General features: G+C 44.9%; 3 protein-coding genes and 1 long non-coding RNA gene across 11 annotated transcripts in view; 2 read left to right on the forward strand and 2 right to left on the reverse strand.

Moving 5' to 3' along the window:
- Positions 1-7: 7 nt before the first annotated feature.
- si:dkey-190l8.2 lies at positions 8-6,170 on the reverse strand. 3 transcript variants are annotated; one of them, XM_020661309.3, is made up of 9 exons: positions 5,715-6,167; positions 3,956-4,053; positions 3,722-3,876; positions 2,826-2,994; positions 2,639-2,741; positions 2,382-2,512; positions 2,061-2,272; positions 1,701-1,809; positions 8-407 (listed from the first exon to the last, which is right to left on the reverse strand). In XM_020661309.3, exons 1-9 carry the CDS (start codon positions 5,946-5,948, stop codon positions 152-154), a joined length of 1,467 nt encoding a protein of 488 aa, XP_020516965.2. In that variant the 5' UTR covers positions 5,949-6,167; the 3' UTR covers positions 8-151. The 3 variants fall into 3 exon arrangements, with proteins under 3 accessions (XP_020516965.2, XP_065808394.1, XP_029131371.2); XM_065952322.1 differs by having other exon boundaries at positions 3,956-4,049; positions 5,715-5,842; XM_029275538.2 differs by lacking the exon at positions 1,701-1,809 and having other exon boundaries at positions 155-407; positions 5,715-6,170.
- Positions 6,171-6,870: 700 nt separating this feature from the next.
- LOC110006078 (uncharacterized) lies at positions 6,871-16,902 on the reverse strand. 4 transcript variants are annotated; one of them, XM_065952320.1, is made up of 15 exons: positions 16,835-16,902; positions 15,789-16,130; positions 14,798-15,712; positions 14,629-14,666; positions 14,432-14,534; positions 13,994-14,297; positions 13,850-13,925; positions 13,641-13,780; positions 13,462-13,565; positions 13,283-13,352; positions 13,027-13,112; positions 10,788-10,901; positions 9,256-10,328; positions 8,277-9,225; positions 6,871-7,399 (listed from the first exon to the last, which is right to left on the reverse strand). In XM_065952320.1, the coding sequence occupies exons 1-13, from the start codon at positions 16,844-16,846 to the stop codon at positions 10,293-10,295; spliced, it is 2,340 nt and encodes a 779-aa protein (XP_065808392.1). In that variant the 5' UTR covers positions 16,847-16,902; the 3' UTR covers positions 6,871-7,399; positions 8,277-9,225; positions 9,256-10,292. The 4 variants fall into 4 exon arrangements, with proteins under 4 accessions (XP_065808392.1, XP_065808391.1, XP_065808393.1 ...); XM_065952319.1 differs by having other exon boundaries at positions 8,277-8,547; positions 8,665-10,328; XM_065952321.1 differs by having other exon boundaries at positions 8,277-10,328; positions 14,798-14,836; positions 14,909-15,712; positions 16,835-16,901.
- On the forward strand, positions 7,295-15,288 carry LOC136178459 (uncharacterized). Of its 3 annotated transcripts, none has more exons than XR_010665886.1 (5): positions 7,295-7,434; positions 10,007-10,102; positions 13,465-13,807; positions 14,139-14,354; positions 15,150-15,288. It is a non-coding gene; the product is annotated as an uncharacterized lncRNA (long non-coding RNA). The 3 variants fall into 3 exon arrangements; XR_010665884.1 differs by having other exon boundaries at positions 7,300-7,434; positions 7,500-10,102; XR_010665885.1 differs by having other exon boundaries at positions 7,337-7,434; positions 7,556-10,102.
- Positions 16,128-17,500, forward strand: part of lipt1 (lipoyltransferase 1) — a 4,368-nt gene continuing 2,995 nt past the window's right edge. The window contains exon 1 of the mRNA XM_029275539.2: positions 16,128-17,500. This exon is cut by the window's right edge and continues 602 nt beyond it. The gene's annotated coding sequence lies outside the window, so the exon portion shown is untranslated.

Raw genomic sequence — 17,500 nt, forward strand, 5'->3', positions numbered from 1 at the left:
GTGGCGTTCCTGAAGACCAGCAGATCCAATGAAACGCAGCGTTAGCGGCACCGACTGGAAACAGTTTATCTGTTTCACACCTGATGAATACTTTTTCGACCAATAAAGAAAACGTGCCGGTTGTTTTGAATAAAAACAAAAATGTTCCCCCTCACCGTGTCCTCCACACTGCGCCAATATTTGGTAGGCGGGGCTTAGGTTGCCTGTCACAGTCCTCCACGGTGTCAGGGAGTGAGATGCCGCTGGTCTCTGGCAGAAGCAGGCACAGCCAGCATCCTATGATTGGTCCACTGCTGTACGCCACCATGGCAGCCAATGAGATCGCTCCGTTTGGGGTGGGCGGGACCAGTGAGTTGACCAGGCAACCAATCCGGAAGCACAGGTTGACGAGGGACACACAGCGCTGTCTGGATCGTAATGAGAGGGTGAGAAATGTAACGTAATGTGTGTGTGTTACTGTGTGTGTGTGTGTATGTGTTACAGTGTGTGTGTGTGTGTGTGTGTGTTACTGTGTGTGTGTGTTACTGTGTGTGTGTGTGCGTGTGTTACATTGTGTGTGTGCGTGTGTGTGCGTGTGTGTGTTACTGTGTGTGTGTTACAGTGTGTGTGTGTGCGTGTGTGTGTTACAGTGTGTGTGTTACAGTGTGTGTGTGCGTGTGTTACAGTGTGTGTGTGTGTGTGTGTGTGTTACTGTGTGTGTTACTGTGTGTGTGTGTTACTGTGTGTGTGTGTGCGTGTGTTACATTGTGTGTGTGCGTGTGTGTGTTACTGTGTGTGTGTTACAGTGTGTGTGTGCGTGTGTGTGTTACTGTGTGTGTGTTACAGTGTGTGTGTTACAGTGTGTGTGTTACAGTGTGTGTGTTACAGTGTGTGTGTTACAGTGTGTGTGTGTGTGTGTTACAGTGTGTGTGTTGCAGTGTGTGTGTTACAGTGTGTGTGTTGCAGTGTGTGTGTTACAGTGTGTGTGTGTGTGTGTGTGTTACAGTGTGTGTGTTACTGTTTGTGTGTTACAGTGTGTGTGTGTGTGTGTGTTACAGTGTGTGTGTGTGTGTGTGTGTTACAGTGTGTGTGTTACTGTTTGTGTGTTACAGTGTGTGTGTGTGTGTTACAGTGTGTGTGTTACAGTGTGTGTGTTACAGTGTGTGTGTTGCAGTGTGTGTGTTACTGTTTGTGTGTTACAGTGTGTGTGTTGCAGTGTGTGTGTTACTGTTTGTGTGTTACAGTGTGTGTGTGTGTGTGTGTGTTACAGTGTGTGTGTTACAGTGTGTGTGTTACAGTGTGTGTGTTACAGTGTGTGTGTTGCAGTGTGTGTGTTACTGTTTGTGTGTTACAGTGTGTGTGTTGCAGTGTGTGTGTTGCAGTGTGTGTGTTACTGTTTGTGTGTTACAGTGTGTGTGTGTGTGTGTTACAGTGTGTGTGTTACAGTGTGTGTGTTACAGTGTGTGTGTTACAGTGTGTGTGTTACAGTGTGTGTGTTGCAGTGTGTGTGTTACTGTTTGTGTGTTACAGTGTGTGTGTTGCAGTGTGTGTGTTGCAGTGTGTGTGTTACAGTGTGTGTTGCAGTGTGTGTGTTACAGTGTGTGTGTTGCAGTGTGTGTGTTACAGTGTGTGTGTTACAGTGTGTGTGTTACTGTTTGTGTGTTACAGTGTGTGTGTTACAGTGTGTGTGTTACAGTGTGTGTTGCAGTGTGTGTGTGTACCTGACCACAGTGGGGAAGAGTTCGATGCTGTACAGAACAGAGATGAAGTTAGCAGCCAGGATACAAAGTTTCCCCAGCAGAGCCAAACTCATCACCAACACGGGCTCATCTGAAAACAACAAGTGGGAGTCAGTGTGTGTGTGTGTGTGTGTGTGTGTGTGTGTGTGTGTGTGTGTGTGTGTGTGTGTGTGTGTGTGTGTGTGTGTGTGTGTGTGTGTGTGTGTGTGTGTGTGTGTGTGTGTGTGTGTGTGTGTGTGTGTGTGTGTGTGTGTGTGTGTGTGTGTGTGTGTGTGTGTGTGTGTGTGTGTGTGTGTGTGTGTGTGTGTGTGTGTGTGTGTCTCTGTGCGTGCGTGTGCTCACAGTTGTATCTGGACAGCAGTAACGACAGGAAGCACGCTGATCCACTGAGGAACAGAGCGAGCATGCTGATTGGCCGACGGCCCAGGTTAACCAATGGGACGAGCAGGCATGGAGCTTCTGACAGGCCTGAGAAGAACTGGGCGGAGTAGACGCCGACGCCGAACGAGCCGATGTTCATACAGATGCCGAAGTAGGTCAAAGCCGTAACCGCACTGCATCATGGGAAGATGAATACATGTTGACGTCTCAAATTTTTATCTGAGCTTAATTTAAGTGTGTGTGTGTGTGTGTGTGTGTGTGTGTGTGTGTGTGTGTTTTCACCTGAGGTAGCTCATGATGAACAGACGCAGCAGGACAGTCGGGTGTCTCAGGTAGATGATGTCACTGAGGGCGTGGCCTTCAGGTGGGTCCTCGGAGGCTTTCTGCAGGTCAGACCAGGTGGAGTCCAACAACTACACACACACACACACACACACACACACACACACACACACACACACACACACACACACACACATATAAACTGTAGATTATATCACCGAGCTCATCAACTATAGAGTACAGGTGTGTTGTTTTACCAGGTCCAGACATTGTTTATCTGCAGGGCTGTTGCTCTGGTAACGCTCCAGAACGTCCCTCCGCCTCTTTAACAACAACCAGCGAGGCGACTCTGGGATCGCACTTTAAGACAGAGAAAAACGCACTTCTTTCTAAATCCAGGATGAACAGACAGGTGTGCAGGTAGACAGGTGTGTGTGTACCTACATGTAGAGCGGCAGACAGATGAGCTGTGGAAGAGCCAGGGACAGGTGCAGCTGCCTCCAGGTGGGGCTGAGCCAGGCCAGCGGCGCTCCAGCCATCGTCCCCAGACTGAAGCAGAAGGGCAGGAAGGCCGGGGGCCAGAGGCGAGCAGCAGGAGGCGTCCACTCCACAGCTGTTAACAAAAAACTGAGTCTTCAGAGAGTCATCACAGAACCCTGAAACCTGCGACTGTTTTATGTCTAAACGGTTAAAACATAAAAACAGAGTTAGTCATTTCTACATTAGACAAACTCTTGTTTTGCCACAGGTCAAAAATCACTGACTGTCCTGAGAGTCTTTGGAGCTGACTTCAGAGGTCAGAGGTCAGAAAGCAGCAGGAAGCTGTCTTCAGTCGTTAGGATCACCACGACTTCATGTGGGACATGTGACTTATATCAGATGTGTTCCCTACTGCGGTCCAATCAGACTCAGAGAAGAACCGGCAAACAGCAGTTCACAGAGGCCGGGCGAGAAATGAAGAAGTCTCTGATTAACACTTTAATGGTGCTTTTCCTGCAACAGCGCCGTGAGGAAGCACCGCCGTCTCTACACGTTAAGACTTTCATATGGATTCTGCAACAGTGTTACAGTCTGTGAATGCACATAGGGTGAGAGAGCACGGCACAGCAGGGAGCTCCACATACACACACACACACACACAGCACTGCTCCCCCCTGCTGGCTTGGCCAATTCCATCTCGCCTCTGTTACTACCCCCAAAGACGGTACAGACAGGGGCTCATACTTCCCTCCATCACGCCTCCTCAACATTCATATTGGAGGCAAACCATCACAGCGGTTAGGGCGTGAATATGGCGCCTTGAAGGCTGAATTAAACTTTAGTGTTGACGTTGTGTTCACCCAGACTGAAGGAGCAGATGTTGATGCAGCAGCAGCAGACGCCCGTCAGGCAGCGGATAAAGAGGAAGAGGATGGGCTGAGGAAGGACAGCAGGCACGATGCCACACACAGCGTGCACGCACACACACACCAGCAGCACCGGACGCTTCCCGTACCTGCAAGAAAACACAACACGGTGATGAAGCAGCACTGTGAAGAACACTCAGCTGTGTATGAACGTATTTGTGTTTGTACCGGTCAGATATGGCTCCTCCCACCAGAGATCCCAGCAGCAGGCCGACCATGAAGAGAGTCTGACCAAAGGACAACCAGTCTGTCCAACCACACACTGACTGACGCACACACAAACACACACACACACACATATATTACTACAGATGGACTGATAACCTAAGAAATGCAGACATAGACACAAAGACCTCACTGCCCCCTCACCTTTCCTCTTAAAATGCATTCTTATTAAAGTAATGACCCAGACTGATGAAGATATGGGGCAGCTTTCTACAATTCACTTAGCAGACTCTTTTATCCAAAGCGACGTACATCAGAGAGTAAGAACAACACAAGCAAGGATCTAGAAAAAAGGGAACAATGTGAGTAAGAGCAAACGATCAGCTTTGAGTCTGATTGGACACACAGGTGCTGACAGGAAGTGACCAGAGGCAAAGCACAACATTGAGGGCAGTTCTTGAGAGCTCTAATCAGTATAGAAACCATCTTATAAGTCGTCGTTATCAAACAAAAACCATCGTCATTACCATCATCATCATCAATAATATGGAGACCATCATCATTAAGTTAGTAGGTATTCATGAAAGAGCTGGCTCTTTAGCTTTTTCTTAAAGGTGCAGAGGGACTCTACAGATCACATGGAGTTTGGAAGTTCATTCCACCACCGGGGGGCGACAGAGGAGAAGAGTCTAGTCAGAGACTTAGGACCCTGTTGAAGGTTGGATCAGACGCCTTTCATTGGCAGAGCGTAGCTTTAAAGCTTTAACCGTCTCGACCTCCTTATGGTAGTATCTCAAAGAAATGTAAACTGAGACACGGTGTGCTACAGCGTTACAGCTATTTATGGACCAGTGAACACCAAAGATTACTTCCATGTTGTAAACTCAAATTATTGATGTTAAAGGTGAACTCCTGCTTGTTGAGGAATAGGGAGGTAATGATACCAATCTTTACAGTTAGAAAATCAACACAAGAATGTAGAATTTAAATAAATTGATGAAATATATTTTGCAGTTAAAAAGCAAATTAAAAAGTATGACTTATGTTTATAAAGAAAAATAAGATAAAGGAGGCTTGAACTATAAGAATCACATTTATTAATACATTTAATTCATTTCTGTATCTGTACTGTCATGTAACTGATAACTAGCTCATCAGCTAACGTGATTAGAAAACATGCCTCTGTCTGTAATCTCTGCTGAGATAGACGACTGTACCCAGATGTGTTTGCACAGATATCTGAGCCTGGATAATCTAACAGAACAGATTGTATATAGATGTTGTTGTTAGCCTTTAACAGGTGACAGAAACAGTTAGCATTAACAGCTTCCTGTTGTACATTAACACTGCAGTTAATGTGTAGTTTTCTGTTGTGTAATGTGTTTTTTTTAACAGAATAAATATATATAATAATATAATATTTTAAAATATTTAATGTGTAGTTTTCTGTTGTGTCATGTGTTTTTTTTAACAATGAATATATATAATAATATAATATTTTAAAATATTTAATGTGTAGTTTTCTGTTGTTTCATGTGTTTTTTTTAACAATGAATATATATAATAATATAATATTTTAAAATATTTAATGTGTAGTTTTCTGTTGTTTCATGTGTATTTTTTAACAGAATAAATATATATAATAATATAATATTTTAAAATATTTTACACAAAGAAACGACTATGTTTACTTTAAAATATATAAATCTGCTTCAGTTACAGGAATATCACCGATAAACGTCTTAAAGTGATCGTCACTCACGTCTGGGTTCCCGCTCTCCGTCCACCAATCGCCTTCGCTCTCTAAAGTCTCCGCGGGCTGTGATTGGTTCGTCTCAGCGTTCGGCGGTAACACTCCATGCCAGCCGGTGCCGTTACCATGGCGACAAGTTGCCGCGACGATGGCGGCCGTGAAAATGTCGAGAAAGAAGAGGAAGGAGGTGAAGGTGAAGATGAGGCAGAGGCGCCAGTAGACGGACAGCTGGAGCGGAGACATCACCTGTCAGGTCAGAAACAAGTCTTTAACTCCCGCAGTCATAGGAGGAAAGTTCTGGAGGAATAGAAAAGATAGTTTTCAGGAGCTCCCCATTTTGTTTTGTTGTTTGTCAGAGGTCCAAGTCCCGTCAGCTCCGTCAGCTCCGTCAGTGTGTGTGCGAACAGCTGCTGCTGACAACAGGAATGTTGGTGACCTGCCAGCGGCAGCAAGGGGTTCACTGTAAGGTGAACTTTCATCCACAAGTGCTAACCCCGCCCCCTTTCTCCTTATAAGGACATGGAGGATGGGCGTGCGCGCAGTACAGTGATAAAGCGACATCTGTTGGTCGTTTTAAATATTACACCTACATTAGTTATGCACTGAGGGGGCAGACATTATTATTATATTATTTCCAGGAAAAATCTAATTAGAAAAGGGGGTCAGGGAGTTTATTTCTTAAGTTGTACACAAAGCAAAATAAATATCCATTACATCGTCAACAGATTCATGTGAAGGTATGTAGGTTGACTTTATGTCGCTTCTTCAGGTTACATTCATAAAAAGAACTAAACATATAATTTAAAGCACAATCAAGAAAACATCTGAATGAAGCTTTTATTAAAAATAAAGAGCAAAGTCACTTTTTAGAGAGAAAAAGTCTCCACAAACTTTCATAACGCAGCACAACGTGAGATAAAATGGGAAGAAAGTATTTCTCGTGAAAAGAGGATGAAGTAGAAGCCTTCAAACACTTTTATTGTTTAATATGAAAGCATGTATGTTGCTTTAACTGTGTTTTTCTTCTTGATTACCTTCCAGCATGAGTGCACTGAGTATGTTAACCTGGGATCACTCCAACATACAGGTACCTCATGACCTGAAACTTCCCCTCGTTAGTTCAGACATCGTGATTCGTAACGCTTTAAAAATATGAATCAGCAGGTCGACTTTAAACTGAAGTTTATTCTACACATTATAAGATATTAAAGAATATAAAGGAGGCTAACATGTGACTGTTTACAAAAAGTTAAAGTACAGATTATGATGACATAAAACAAACTCAAGGTGATCTCGTCAGAGAGAATCGAACGTCTAACACTGAAAGTTTATCAGAATAGAGGACGAGGACTTTTTAATAAGTAAGAAACAAAAGTAGAAATCTTTTTAAAGTACAGATGATATAAACTTTATAAAACGCTTTCATTCATTCTGTCCTCGTCCTTCCGTTTATTAGAATACAAATAAAACGGTAATGTCTTTGCATCCCTGCTCGTAGTCCACATCCCTGGCCTCGTGAGCTTCAACGGCCTGTCATATGACCTCTCCATGTCCCATCAGGCTTTGCTGCTGGCGGATCGCTGAACCTCGGTCATCACCGACACGGCTGAGAGCGGCGTGGAATAAGTGGAGGCCATGTTCTGCAGACCGAGCATCAGACATCGCCAGCTGAACCGCAGCGCCTTCCCCACGTTCTGCAAGACAAAACACAGGGTGTAAAAACACAGTGGTAAATAAGTTAAATACGTTAACGCTAATCCTGTCAGATAAAACACAGGGCGTAAAAACATATAGGTAAATACATTAACCCTCATCCTGTCAGACAAAACACAGGGCGTAAAAACATATAGGTAAATACATTAACACTCATCCTGTCAGACAAAACACAGGGCGTAAAAACACATATATAAATAAGTTAAATACATTAACACTCATCCTGTCAGACAAAACACAGGGCATAAAAACATATATATAATTAAGTTAAATACATTAACCCTCATCCTGTCAGATACAACACAGGGCATAAAAACACATATATAAATAAGTTAAATACATTAACCCTCATCCTGTCAGATACAACACAGGGCATAAAAACACATATATAAATAAGTTAAATACATTAACCCTCATCCTGTCAGACACAACACAGGGCATAAAAACTTAGGGCAGGTAATGATTTTAATTGAGCCTCTACTTCACTCCTGTCTCCGTCTGTGTTTATCGTGGTTACCGGCTGATAAGGCGTGCACGGCTCGACCTGCTGGGTCAATGTTTAACGCTGTAACTTCACCTGAAGTCCAAATACTGCAGCTATGTGTACAGCTTACAACATGCAGAGTTTTTATCTGGTTAACCCTGACGCCTCTTCAAGACTAAATAAAGTTCTTTATATTTATTTTGAACGTCTGAGACGGACGCACAGCGAGGGAGGAGATCTTTGAGACTTGTTCAGGATTAATCAGCAGAGATAAATAAAGCAGTGTGTCCACAGGGGGGCGCTAAACGTCCCCCACAGGAGCTTTAAGTTCTCCCTCACACCTCTTCAGGTCAAAGGTCAGCGTGTCCTCCTACCTTCCTGTACTTCTTGTACTTCTTCTTCTTCTTCCTCTTCTTCTCCTCCTTCCTCCTCCTCCTCTCCTCTGCTGTCTCCTCCTCCTCCTCCTCCTCCTCCTCCTCCTCTTCGATCAGAGGTTCATATCGATCGGGCAGGACGGAGAAATAAACTTCTTTGGATGTTTTCTGATGTTTCTTACTGACCGGAGGAGCAGCGTCCTCCTCCTGCGCTCCCATCGCTGGTCGCTCCTGTGTCTCGTCTGACCTCCTTGTTTACAGGCAGGAGGACCTTTGGAGCGAGGGGGCGGAGTCAGACTTTATGAGTAGCCTGAAGCAACTCTCAGAGCTTTGAAACACAGAAAGCGGGATCAGGAGAAGAATGTGGACAGGCTTGAGTCTGACTCACCTGAGCAGCAGAAAGTGTTGACTTCAGTTTGTGCTGTTTGTTTTACTGAATCAACACTTCAACGCTGAGTCAACATGACAAACGAGAAAAACAGACAAAAGACTCTTTTTTACAACTTTTCAACTTGAATGTTTTGAAGTTTTAAGAAATGGAGACGTTTAAACTGTTACTGATCTCATATTTGTGTTTAAAGTTTGCAGGATGTAGCTAGTTTAGCTTAGCATAAATACCTCAGAGAAATCTAACAGAAAGATAAGATAATCCTTTATTTATCCCTCAACGGGGAAATTTACAGTGTTACAGCAGCAAAGAGCAAAGACTGCAGACAGAAAGTGAACACAGTACAATTTAAATAAAAAAAGAAAAATTAGGAATGTACAAAAAAATAGATTTAAAAAATAAAAAAATAGATCAGCTATTTGACAAAAGTGTAGTCCGTAATATTCTGATAATAATGAAGATATTCTCAAGATCCCAAAGGAAACTAAATGTAACTAAAACTCCCCGTGTTTGGTGCTGGGTTTCACTGATTCAGGCATTTGTCGACTGCACACAGAACACCTGAGACCACCTGAGACCACCTGAGACCACCTGAGACCACCTGAGACCACCTGAGACCAGAGGGTCCCAACCCTTTTCCCCTGACCACCTTTCTCTTCTTTTGAACCGCCATGTTGCTCTGTCACTCACATGTCAACACTCAGCGGGGGAGGAGCGATTAGAATAACAACACCAACAACCGACACCAGGTCCTGACAACTAATCTGTGTGTCTTGTGGGAGGAGAGGTTCCTCCCTTAGGGGGCTGGTGGCCCCCCTCCCAGTCTCTACTCACCTGCAGCTAGCAGGTGGTCTGGTGGTCTGGTGGTCTGTCTGTGGGGCCCCTCGGTTTGCCAGATATGAGAGCAGTTATCAGGTCAACAGGTGTTGCAGCGATGGAAGCGGGTCAAGAGAAGTGGTTCAGATAGAAGTGATTGTACCCGACCTAAAAAGCCTCTGCATGTTTCTAATAAGCTCCACGAGCAGAAACGTGCTCAAACTAGGATCAATATTGGAGATGCTTTTGAAAAATGGAGAGAGGTTAGAACACAGAAAGGTTTACAGACCCATGCAGAGCTGGATAAACACTGAAGCTTCAGAGTCCACCACATGGTGACCTGAGTGAGCATGTGCTCTAGAGAGGAGGGGGGGCAGCTCTCTATGATGTTTAGAATTTAGACTGCAGTACCCATTTTAAACACTAGGGGGCAGAGTTACATACTGCTCCTTTAAAACGTGTTCTGATGAACAGAGCTGCAGACTGACGCTCTCTTTTCTTTGCTCTTCTGTGTTTTTGTTATAAGCCGAGTTGCGTTCAGAGCCGGAGGGAAGAGAGGAAGAAACCGGGACAGAGAGGATTATGGGAGAAAAGCAATATGCCAACATACCTGAGCTGAGAGGTAAAAAGCTCAGAGCTGATCTCTGAACACAGAAACATGAACACAAATGAAACTCTGGGTCACAAAGTTCATTTAGAATAAAGTTTAAAAACCTTCAAACACACTACAGAGATGTCAGTCTAAAGATTCTTTTATTAAACACATCGTCGTCGTCCTCGTGTGAAGCTCCAGGAGGAAACTCTCCACCGCTTCATCGTGCATGATAGGAGTTTGACGACCTTTGACCCTAGAGCAACACACACAATCAGGTTATCGATGAGTAACTCAAAGTGAAATAATTAAAGACGATTAAAGATCGACTGTTGAAACTACAATGATGGAAACACACACACACACACACACACACACACACACACACACACACACACACACACACGCACACACCCTTCCTGTCAGAGCTGACAGGTTTCTGAACAAACTCTGGCTTGACATTTCAAATGGACTGTGTGTGTGTGTGTGTGTGTGTGTGTGTGTGTGTGTGTGTGTGTGTGTGTGTGTGTGTGTGTGTGTGTAACATGTTTTTGGTTTCAGTGGTTTTTATTCGTTCAGTCTTGAGTTTCGTTTCACGCTGAGAGAACAAACTGACCTGAAACACTGATGTGTGAGAACATTTAAAGTGAATCCTGACGGAGTGGATAAAGATGATTTAACTAACGTTACATCTTGATTAAAACACCTTTCTTACCTTTGTGTCGGGCAGCGTGACGGTCAGTCGGCCGGGGGTCCTCGTGCTCAGACTCAGCTTCTTCTTCCAGCGGTAATAAAACTCCACACACTGAGGGACCGACTTAGTCTGAACCTGAACACAAATACACACAAATACACAAATACACATGAACACATGAACACATGAACAAATACACACAAATACACATGAACACATGAACAAATACACACAAATACACATGAACACATGAACAAATACACACAAATACACATGAACACATGAACAAATACACACAAATACACATGAACACATGAACAAATAGACACAAATACACAAATACACATGAACACATGAACAAATACACACAAATACACATGAACACATGAACAAATAGACACAAATACACAAATACACATGAACACATGAACAAATACACACAAATACACAAATACACATGAACACATGAACAAATACACATGAACACATGGACACATGGACACATGGTAACATGAACACATGGACACATGGACACATGGTAACATGGACACATGGTAACATGAACACATGGACACATGGACACATGGTAACATGGACACATGGTAACATGGACACATGAACACATGGTAACATGGACACATGGTAACATGAACACATGGACACATGGTAACATGGACACATGGACACATGGTAACATGGACACATGGTAACATGGACACATGGACACATGGTAACATGAACACATGGACACATGGACACATGGACACATGGACACATGGTAACATGGACACATGGACACATGGTAACATGAACACATGGACACATGGACACATGGTAACATGTACACATGGTAACATGGACACATGGACACATGGACACATGGTAACATGGACACATGAACACATGGACACATGGACACATGGTAACATGGACACATGGTAACATGGACACATGGACACATGGTAACATGGACACATGGACACATGGACACATGAACACATGGACACATGGTAACATGGACACATGGACACATGGTAACATGGACACATGAACACATGGACACATGGACACATGGTAACATGGACACATGGTAACATGGACACATGGACACATGGTAACATCGACACATGGTAACATGGACACATGGAGACATGGACACATGGTAACATGGACACATGGACACATGGAGACATGGACACATGGTAACATCGACACATGGACACATGGACACATGGAGACATGGACACATGGTAACATCGACACATGGACACATGGTAACATGGACACATGGTAACATCGACACATGGACACATGGTAACATCGACACATGGTAACATGGACACATGGTAACATCGACACATGAACACATGGTAACATTGACACATGAACACATGGACACATGGTAACATGGACACATGGTAACATCGACACATGGACACATGGAGACATGGACACATGGTAACATCGACACATGAACACATGGACACATGGTAACATCGACACATGAACACATGGAGACATGGACACATGGTAACATGGACACATGGACACATGGACACATGGAGACATGGACACATGGACACATGGTAACATGGACACATGGAAACATGGACACATGGTAACATGGAGACATGGAGACATGGACACATGGAGACATGGTAACATGGACACATGGTAACATGGACACATGGACACATGGAGACATGGACACATGGTAACATGGACACATGAACACATGGACACATGAACACATGGACACATGGTAACATGGACACATGGAGACATGAACACATGGAGACATGGACACATGGACACATGGAGACATGGACACATGGACACATGGTAACATGGACACATGGAGACATGGACACATGGACACATGAACACATGGACACATGGAGATATGGACACATGAACACATGGTAACATGGACACATGAACACATGGACACATGAACACATGGACACATGGTAACATGGACACATGGACACATGGACACATGGTAACATGGACACATGAACACATGGACACATGGACACATGGACACATGGAGACATGGACACATGAACACATGGTAACATGGACACATGAACACATGGACACATGAACACATGGACACATGGACACATGGTAACATGGACACATGGTAACATGGACACATGGACACATGGACACATGAACACATGAACACATGGACACATGGTAACATGGACACATGGACACATGTTGTGTAACGGTTTCATCAGAAACACACACTCACAGTTTGGTGAACTTTCTGGAAGTCTTTGTGATGAAGCTGCAGAGATTTAACGATCAGCCTCCTCTCAGTCGAGCTCCAACACCGACCTACAACATTCAACAGACATATAAAGAGAAATAAAAAGTCATTTATATTTCATTTTAAATATGAATAACATTAATATCAAAGTGTCAGAGTAAACGTGAACCCAGAGAGTCAGTGCTGCAGGTTTTAGTGTAATATTATTATTTTTAGTGTCTCATATATATTTATTTACTCTGCTCCTGTTGGCGTGTGAGCTCGTTGTTTGAGGGTTCAGGAGTCGACATCATTCTCTCCAACGTCCGCTGAGACAAACACACAAAACGTTTGTTTCAGAAACTAAAGTTTTATTTCTGTTAGATTCTTCAGTTCTCCTTCAAAATGTTGAAGATATTTTATTTGTTTTGATTTTACCAGGAAGTCTCCTCTGCACTCTGATAGGACGTGAAGGGCGGTCTCTGGGCTGGCTCCGCCCCCTGGAATCACACTCGAGCATGCCATCATCATCAGAGCTTCAACTGGACAGACGATGTGTCAATCAAAAAACAAACAACCAATCAGATCCATGCTAACAACATGTGTGTGTGTCCTACCTCTCCGCTGACTCTCAGGATGCTCCAGCTCCTCTACAGGCGTCCACAGCTGCAGTGCATTATGGGAGTCGGAGTGAGCACCCCTCGGTCGGCGTAGAGGCGGGATTTCCGCCTGGAAGCTCCGCCCCACATTGATCCTCCTGTGATTGACAGCTCGGCGTGAACAGGTGATCAGAGAGATGATTCATTCAGAGGTTAAATTTACGTACCCCGTGTTGTTTCCTGACATCATTGTTCCTGGAGGCAGAGATGCTGTCTCCTTGGCAACGGCATCACTGAGTCCACCTGCCAATCAGAGAAAGGAGGTGTGGCTCGCAGCACTTCTCAGTTTGTTTCTGATGTGTTTTACTCACTGTGTGCTCTCTGCTGCCCCCTGGTGGTGAGGGAGCAGAACAGCCCCGGCCCCGCCCTGAGGGGACACAGCATCGGGGGAGGGGTGTAGTGAACGCCTTCATCATCACCCCTGACCGCTGCGTCCTGTTTGTCTTGTTTTAACAGACTGCGGTACAGCACAGCGCCTCCTGTGGCGGGAGAGAGGCGACTGCACGCCCTCTGTCCGGCCCTGCACGTCTTCAACGCTGCGCCCGATTGGACAGGCATGGAGACAGGCATCACCATGGCAACGGAGGGATTCTCCAACACGGAGGAGTCCTCAGCCTAAAAAGGAGGGGAAAGCCTTTTTACCACAAGGGGGCGGTGTTTCAGACCCTCGAGGTAAACTGACACATTTTAGGTCAGATCGTCGGGTCACACGTGTCGTTTAATAAAAAATATTTATGATTTATATTCACCTTGTTCGTCGCTGCTGCTGCTCTGGAGCCGCTGTGAGAGCGCATGTGTCCGTTTAGAGCCGGCAGACTCCTGAAATCACGTTTACACACCGTACACAGCATCCTGTAACACACACACACACACACACAGTGAATCCTGCTGTGAGGAGAACATAAACATCATAATTCTTCACTTCTTAAAGTATTATTGTGGTTACCTGGAGTTTATAACCTTTGTGATGATTTCATGTTGAATCTGAAAACAGAGAAACATTTATTTCACACTTTAACATCGTCCTCCATCTGACCGGCAGGAAACACTAACAGAGCAGCTTATACAGCGACACATGAAGCACTACGTTAATATCTTTAGTGAATCAAACACACCGTTGTCCCCTCTGTTTGACCTCCTCCTCTTCCTCCTCTTCCTCCTCTTCCTCCTCCCTCTCCTCCTCCTCTTCCTCCTCCCTCTCCTCCTCCTCTTCCTCCTCCCTCTCCTCCTCCTCTTCCTCCTCTTCCTCCTCTTCCTCCTCCTCTTCCTCTTCCTCCTCCTGCTCCCTCTCCTCTTCCTCTTCCTCCTCCTGCTCCCTCTCCTCTTCCTCTTCCTCCTCCTGCTCCTGCTCCCTCTCCTCTTCCTCTTCCTCCTCCTGCTCCCTCTCCTCTTCCTCTTCCTCCTCCTGCTCCCTCTCCTCTTCCTCTTCCTCTTTTTCCTCCTCGTCCTCCTCTCTCGTCTCTCCAGTTCGGCCCGGCGACGGTCCTCACATCCTGCCCTCGTCCCTGTGGAGAGAAGCAGCTCTCTGAGGTCCTGGAGGTCTGGAGGAGGACGGTCTGAAGCAGCTCAGTCTGGTTCTGGTTCAGGTGTTGTCCGGAGTGATAGGGGTCAGAGGTCAAAGGTAAGATGTCACATTCTTGTAAAAAGCAGCTGAAGGTTTGTGGGTTAAAGTCTAGTCTCTCTTCCCTGGGGTGCACCTGAGGACTGGGGCTGGAGATAGTCGGGGTTTGTGGGTAATGAGGACTTGGACCGGGCGTGTTTGGACTACAGAAGGGCTGGGCAGCGCTGTTGTCATGGTAACTGTCTTGGTAAAAGTGGTTGAAGTCTCCAGACGGTGATGAGCTGAACTCTGCGGAGCTCCATCCTGAGTTGAGTCCTCCGGTCGGGCAGCCCAGAGGAGAGCACTCGTACTGGGGCAGAGTGGAGCCCAGAGACCCCCAGGGGTCCTGAGTCAGACCAGGTGTGTCCACCTGTCTGTACGCTCCACAGTCAGGGAGATCATCACGAGTCAGACCTGCACTGAACTGGCTCTGAAACAAAAGATTGAAGTCAGAAGAGCAGCAGGTTTATATTTTTTTATTGGATTAGAAAAGATGAAGATCTCACCTGGAAGCTGAAGCTCTGCTGCAGGTAAGACGCTTCAGGAGGGTCAGATCTGCTCCAGGGATCAAAACCTGGATGAAGACTTTGATTAGAAAAGTGCAGCTGGGGTGAGGAGAGGAGGTGAGGGGAGGTCACCTGAGGCTGGGCTTGAAAATGAGGCGGGGTCACCGGAGGAGGGGGGAGCAGAGGGGAGGAGAGGTAAGGAGGGGGCGCCGGTGTTTGAGACGTATAATGAGGGGAGGTTACCTGGGGATTAGGGAAGAGGTGAGGGGGGGCAACCTGAGGGTGGGGGAGGTGAGGAAATGAGGACAGTTGGGTCTGAGGCTCGAGGTGATGGGAGGGTCCCTGAGGGAGAGACGAGCAGAGTGTGTGATGAGACAATAAAAGAGTTAAAGACGTTTAAACGAGGACGATCATTCAAAACATGAAGTGCAGAGAAAACTTAAAGAAGGGATTTATCTTTAGAGCAGGATTCCACTTCCACCAGTCCTCACTCACACACACACACACACACACACACAGCAGCTGGGTGTGTGTGTGTGTGGTGTGTTGGTATGACTGAGTGTGAGATAAGACATCACTTCTAAGAATTGACACCCTGAGATGATTCAAACTCGGCTTCCTGTGACACGTTTGTTTTAAATTTGAAGTCTGAGTCATGATTTAAATTCAGTTCTTTGTGTTTCCTCTTCAGTGAGACGAAGCGCTGAAATAAAAAGTCAGTTTTAAAGTTGAGGAGAAGAAGAAGATCATCTCTCTCTCCCGCCTGTTTAAACCTGAGCAACACCATTCAAATCAAAGAACACAATATTGTTTTTGTTATCAGAGTTTACGAGTGTCACCGGCACGCTGCACAAAAACATCTGCGTATGTCAGTGCAGCTCTGACAGTGTGCAGGTGATTCACTCGTCTCCTCTGCACCTGTCCTACCAAACACATCAAGTTCCTTTAAAAAGGTTTGATGCTTTACGACTTTCAAATAAACAAAGAGCTCATAGCAAAGAATCAGAATGTTTGAAAAGCTGACAGCGAATGAAAGAAGGTCTCACCTGAAACATCATCGACTCCGACTGACTGATAGAGTGTGTGTGTGTGTGTGTGTGTGTGTGTGTGTGTGTGTGTGTGTGTGTGTGTGTGTGTCTGTGTGTTGTCAGGATGTGGTCACATGTTCTTCTTCCTCTCTCTGGTCGCCTCTTCAGACTCTCTGCTTCTTCCTCACTGTGACGATGATTTCAGCGATCGATGAGAGAAGAACTCAAACAAAGAAACATGAAATAAAACAAACAAACAAAATGAAATCTGAAGTAAATCCAGTTTTTATAAACTTTAAGTAGAATACTGTGAAATACTTTATTGACCCCCAGGGGGACATTTGTTGTCACAGCTTTGCACATTTGATTCTCAGGTTTACATATATGATAACGTAGCACAGGAAGAAACACAGACGATGAAAGAGGCCAGTCAGCCTGGAAGCCGAGACAACAAAGCTCTTTTTTAATAAAGTTTTAATTGATTGATTTCATGTGTAGTCTTTTTTTTTTATATCATATTTGCATTTTGTGTTTTATTTTCTTAAAATCGATCATTCCTGGAATTATTTTAAACTTTTAATTAAATCGTTAAATACATTTTATAAAAGTCTATTAATTTATTATTCACAGCGGAACCTTTGAAGAGTAGCGGTATCTTTACAGAGACGGACCGAGGTCAGAGCC

This window comes from Labrus bergylta, unplaced genomic scaffold (genome assembly GCF_963930695.1).
Source record: "Labrus bergylta unplaced genomic scaffold, fLabBer1.1 SCAFFOLD_187, whole genome shotgun sequence".
NCBI lineage: Eukaryota > Metazoa > Chordata > Actinopteri > Labriformes > Labridae > Labrus > Labrus bergylta.